At 35.4% G+C, this 6,428-nt stretch overlaps 1 protein-coding gene across 1 annotated transcript; it reads right to left on the reverse strand.

Moving 5' to 3' along the window:
- Window positions 1–4,799: 4,799 nt before the first annotated feature.
- OR52A5 (olfactory receptor, family 52, subfamily A, member 5) lies at window positions 4,800–5,750 on the reverse strand. Its single transcript, NM_001168843.1, has one exon. The coding sequence runs from the start codon at window positions 5,748–5,750 to the stop codon at window positions 4,800–4,802; it is 951 nt and encodes a 316-aa protein (NP_001162314.1).
- Between the last annotated feature and the right edge of the window lie 678 nt (window positions 5,751–6,428).

The following is a 6,428-nucleotide window of genomic DNA, read 5'->3' on the forward strand; positions in this document are numbered from 1 at the left end:
ACACCATGCAATACTATACAGACATAAAAAAGAAAGGGACTATATCCTTTGCAGCAACATGGATGCAGCTGGAGGCCATAATCCTAAGTGAATTAATGCAGGAACAGAAAACAAAATAACACACGTTCTCACTTATAAGTGGAAGATAAATTTTGAGTACACATGGCCACAAAGAAGGGAACAATAGACACCAGCATCTACTTGAGGTCAGAGGGTGGGAAAAGGGTGAGGGCTGAAAAACTACTTACTGGGTATTACATTCACTATCTGTTTGATGAGATCGTTTGTACATCAAACCCCAGTGGTATGAAATTTTCCATGTAAAAAACCTACACCTGTACCACCTGAACCAAAAATAAAGTTTAAAAAATTAAAAAAAAAAGAAAAGAGAACATTGATTCATCCCCAAGGAAAAAAGAAAAATCTACAGTATAGGAAAATTTAACATAGTTCTCTTTGTAACTGAAAAAACAAGGCAATAATTAAGCTTTAAAAATTCTACAAACATCATATTGACACATAGAATATATACTTCAATGTAATAAATGGGGCTGCACCTTTATGTTCATTGCCTTCATGAACATTCCTTTATCCTAAATTCTAATCATAGTTCTTAAAGCATGGAATAATCTTAATAAATATTTGCTAAAGAAACTAAAACACATTAGGAGATATTTTTACTATGAATATAAAAAATACTGTTTATCTTCTGTTAAACTCAGTGGTTTGCCAAGTACTACATCAGGAATATATTCACTTATCTTTTCTTGCCAAATATATACAATAAAAATATATAAAAAATAAATAAAGCATAACTAAAAATCCCATGTAACCCATCACACTGTTTCTTGAGGGAAGGTTCAATACAATTGAATCATACTTCTTCTGCACTTCCACAATATTTCCCACCCTCCTTCCAGAGATAATTAATATCCTAGAACTGGAGAGTATTATTTCTAATGTTATTCTTTGTATTTTTACCAGTTCACTCTCCTCAGTCTGACTTCAACAACACTTTGACAGAATGAGACACATTAAATCTGTTGATTTCACCTTATTTCTGCTGTGCTTCATTTCTTTCACAGTTCATCTACGATCTTGCTTTCATTCTTTGCTTTCCATTCAACTATTTTATCTCATCTGGTCTCATCATATCTAATCTCATCTTTGAATTTAAACATACACTTTGTCTATTCCTTCTTCCCTGCAAATGAATTTTACTGAAGAAAAATGTTGATGAGACTGGTTTTAAATGTATGACAAATAACATCAAATGGGTCTCTTAGTGATGTTTTTTAATGAAAGCTAATGATAGCCAAAAAGTGAAAGCATTGTAAATGTCTATCAACTGATGGCTAAATGAATAAAATGTGGCATACCCATATAATGGAATATTACTCAACCTTAAAAAGAAATGCATTACTGATATATTGTACATGGATTAACCTTTAAAATATTACATTAATATAAGAATTAATTGAAAAGAATTGAAAAAAAGTCAATAGAAGATTTCACATATGAAATGCTTTATTTATATAAAACATCCAGACAGGAAAATCTATTGAAACAGAAAAGAGATTAGAGATTGCTAAGACTGGAAATGGGGGGAACAGAAGTAATCGGGTGTGGCTACTAATGTGTATAGATTTTTTTTTAGGACGACAAAAATATTTTGGAATTAGGTAGTGATGATGGTTGCACAGCCTTTATAATACACTAAAAATCATCAAATTGCATACTTTAAAATTACTAATATTATGGCATGTGAATTCTATCTCAGTAAAAATAAACAGTTGAGTAAAGATCACCAAGGTATTCTGTTGTCTCAATTGGCATGTTTCTGAGCATGTTACACACACACTCTGCCCAAAGACATTGACCTAGCTCCAGCTAGAGGATCGTCAGCCACACAGCTATCCTGGACTCTGCTCCATTCATTTCTGTCTCTTTGCACTTAAACCTGAAATCATTTTTCTCTGAGTCTTAATTCTCAGAGTATGTACACCTGGGCCTACATGTTTAAGGTGTGTTTTAGCCTAGATCTGTGCTACGTGCTTGAAGACCCTTTTCTCACATATTCCTCACAAGTCTCTGAGGCTTGTATTGTTAGCCCCATTGTAGAGAAGAGGAAATAACATGCCCAGGGGTATGTAGAATGTTAAAGGAAGGTAATGGAGAATCACAGACCTTTTTGATTCCTAGGTTTGATACCTGTTTATCCATCTTTAACTTAAGGCAATCCCTTCGAGCCCTCAAACAATTCACTCTTGGAATAAATGTCTCTTTTTAAGATGTTCATTGCATCATAGTCAGGGCATATGAGTCTGACTCATATCTCAGCCCTCTAGCTGCTATAAGTGGCTGTCCATTACCTCAGACTCTGCATCCAATTAGCCAGAGCCCTCAATTGAAGAGCGATGGAGCGGACTCCCAGAAAATATGTGCACAACCTCATTTTGAGGCCAGGTCTCTTTTTTTACACCTTAAAAAAAGGTAATATGAACCCAGATCTTCAGCACGGAACAAATTTGACCTGTAAAGAAGACCAAAAGGCAATCAAGAGGTCAAACAGATCTGTGTGCTGACTGGGACCTAGTTGAAATCAGCTGGACCAGATGCTGTACTCCATGTGGAGATTGCTTCAGCAGACTGGCTGGGGTTTCTTTAGCAGAGAACACTGGAACATTGTTAGAGAAACTAGTAATATTATTATGCATTGTAATTGTTCTTTTTATTAATTACAGATTTAAATGACTTGAAATGCCAACCCACAGTCTAATTATGACACAAATTTTTTATTTAATTTTTTCCATTAGATAACGTGTATTTTTATGATCTTTGTTGTCTGTGTTCCCTCACTCCAGAGAAGGAAAAACAACATGTGTTTTTTAGGATATTTAATGTGTTTTTTCTGATAGACTTATGTTGAATTTTTATTTTCTGTTGATATTTTCCAATATGGGTGTTTTGTCTATTTTCATTTATATAATTTGGTGCATTTTTATACCAGATACTTTTTTTTTTTTTTGAGACGGAGTCTCGCTCTGTCACCCGGGCTGGAGTACAGTGGCCGGATCTCAGCTCACTGCAAGCTCTGTCTCCCAGGTTTATGCCATTCTCCTGCCTCAGCCTCCCGAGTAGCTGGGACTACAGGCGCCCGCCATCTCGCCCGGCTAGTTTTTTTGTATTTTTAGTAGAGACGGGGTTTCACCGTGTTAGCCAGGATGGTCTCGATCTCCTGACCTCGTGATCCGCCCGTCTCGGCCTCCCAAAGTGCTGGGATTACAGGCTTGAGCCACCGCGCCCGGCCTCCAGATACTTTGAAATACAGTTTTTTCATTCACTCGTGATTAATCTGTAGCTATCATCATATTGTTTGTTTTGGTTTCTTATTTAGGGATATCACATGCTTATTATCTTTATTCTTTATCCTTCATGCATACTAACTTTTCTGAAAGAATTCATATATTTATGATTTTTTTTCTTTTGGGAGAATAACTCCTCATTAATTATTCTTTCTGCATTATTAGTGGCATAACTACTGAAATATTTAATGCTCTAATCCAGAATTAAAATGGTTATTTCATGATTAAGTTTTGCTTATATAATTCAACAATTTTTAACATGTCTGCCTGTCAACTAACATGTTGTTTTATCTTTTGTCATTGTATTTTTGATTCTTTCTAAATATAGTTAATGTTTACATAAACTTTATTTAAAAAACAAACATATTATGACTCAAAGTTATTTCTACATTATTGACAAGATTTTTCCCCAAAATTACATGAATCTGTATCTGCCTCTTGAATGATATGGTTTTTTATATCAGGACGTTTTATTGTATTATTTATTCCTTCGACCATGCATCTTTTCAAAATTAGTGATTCAGATGACTCTCTCTGTCAACTTGATTCTTAGGAAAAAAAAATTTGTTTGGTTCTGTCTTGACTAAAGTCCTTATTCAGGAGGTGGTTTCTTATATGTCAGTTCTGTGTTTAGCCAATGTATTATTTCAGGTTTGCATAATGATTATTTCAAATCTTCACCTTTCTTTTACCCTGATAATACGGAAATAAAATCTCTAGTATGCAGGTTTTCTGTATGGTAAGATTGCATATTACCTTAGAGTCTCCAAATTTGTGGCTTTTGAATACCATTAATTGACACAAATAAAATGTTTACTCTGTTCATTATTCAATGTCATTTTTACTTAGATTCTAAGCAATACAGAGGCATTGTCCTCTGTATCGCTGATAAAGGGTAAATAAGATACAGTTTCTGTACTCAAGATGCTTTCAGTGGGTAACAGAATTTGTATGTTCAATTATTGAACTTAAACTTCCAAACGTGAGTAAAACTCAAATTAGGTAAAAATCAATAAAATTGTGTGGTTCTAGAAGGATATTGATATGTAAACCCAGATCCCTGATTTTATTTTTCTAAAAATGATATTTGTGAATATGTTTAATATTTTTCAATTTTTTTGCATTCTCTCCTTGTACATTCCTTGGTGTTTATAGTCATTGGTTGAATTACATAAGTTTCATGTTGCAGATGTTGGTATTACTGATTTCATATTATTTTTATATTGATAAGTATTTCAGATAAAGTAGATAAGACACATAAATTATTCCAAATTTATCAAAATATAGATTCAAAGCAAATACTAAAAAGTGAGGTGTACTTTAGAATTACAGGTATGTGTTGAGCTAGTAGTTTGAGAATATTGATCTGTGACTTTCATTACATTTAGGTTTTACTTAGAACCAACCCTAAATCTCTATAGGAGTCACTAATGATCAAGTTACTTTTTTGAAGAAAAACACTTTCAGAACATGGTCACGAATTTGCTTGGTCTTCACTCCATAGACAATAGGGTTGAGAAAAGGTGGAACTAACAGGTAAAGATTTGACAAGAGGATATGAACATATGGTGGTATGTGTGAACCAAACCTGTGTGTGAAGAAAGAGAAGAAGGCAAGAAGGTAGAACTGTAGGAAGACACAAATGTGGGCAATGCATGTATTGAAGGCCTTGAATCGTGCCTCCTTCTGGGGCAGCTGAAAGACAGTGGTAAAAATTTGGACATAGGACAAGGTAATAAAGATTATGTCAAACCCTAGGATTGCGAAGGCAACAAATAGGCCATATATCTTGTTGACTCGGATATCTTCAATAGCCAGCTTCACAATGGCCATGTGCTCACAATAAGAGTGAGAGACGACTGTAGTTCGATAATGTTTAAGACAGCATTTGATGAGCCCTAAGGAAGGTATTATAAGAATGGCAGCCCTGAGTGTCACCCCAAGTCCAATATGAGTTAAGAACTGCTGGGAAAAGATGGTGGCATGTCTCAAGGGGATACAGATGGCCACATAGCGATCCAGGGCCATTGCCAGAAGGATACCTGATTCAATTGCCTGGAATGAATGAATAAGCCACATTTGCAAAAGACAGGCATCAAAAGAAATCTCTGGCAAATGAAACCAGAAGATGCCTACCATTTTGGGAAGAATGCAGGTGTTAAGTGCAATGTCTGTGCCTGCCAACATGGCCAAAAAAATGTACATGGGTATATGGAGGCTGTTTTCATGTTTGATTATAACTAAAATTAGGGAATTTCCAATCACACCAATAAGATACATGGCAGAGAAGGGAATCCCAATCCAACACTGTACTGACTCCAGACCGGGAATCCCAATTAGTATAAACGCAGAGGGCATGAAGACTGAGTCATTGAATGTCGGCATGATTTGTTCAGCAGAATCAAGTAGTAGATTTGCTGTTTCATCTTCTATTCTCTGTTGAGCCTTGATGAATTAAAATTTAAAAATGTTAATTTATTTTAGGAAAATATACTTTAGTTATTTTAGGAGTGTATCATGTTATATTTTCTATTCTAACTAATCTTCTCGAATTTTCTGTCTCCTTTACCAAAGTCACTGAAAGATGAACATCAGGTTCTGTTTCTCCATGTCTTAATCATTTTCAGTGGGCAAAATTAAATGGATTAGATCGCTTCTTTCTGGTTCATGACTACTGGATGAACAGTATTTTATGTTTGTTACTCAGCATATGTGCTTTTTCTGTGACTTACCAATTGAAATTGTAAAAAAAAAAAAAAAAAAAAAAAAAAATTTAATGCAAAGCAAAGAATTTTTAAATGAGACTTCACCTACATTAGCCATAAAGAAAAGATCCACAGGCCGGGCGCAGTGGTTCACGCCTGTAATTCCAGCACTTTGGGAGGTGGAGGCGGGCAGATCACGAGGTCAGGAGATCGAGACCATCCTGGCTAACTCGGTGAAACTCTGTCTCTACTAAAAATACAAAAAATTAGCCGGGCATGGTGGCAGGTGCCTGTAGTCCCAGCTACTCGGGAGGCTGAGGCAGGAGAATGGCGTGAACCCGGGAGGCGGAGCTTGCAG

Source organism: Papio anubis, chromosome 12, assembly GCF_008728515.1.
Source record: "Papio anubis isolate 15944 chromosome 12, Panubis1.0, whole genome shotgun sequence".
Classification (NCBI taxonomy): domain Eukaryota; kingdom Metazoa; phylum Chordata; class Mammalia; order Primates; family Cercopithecidae; genus Papio; species Papio anubis.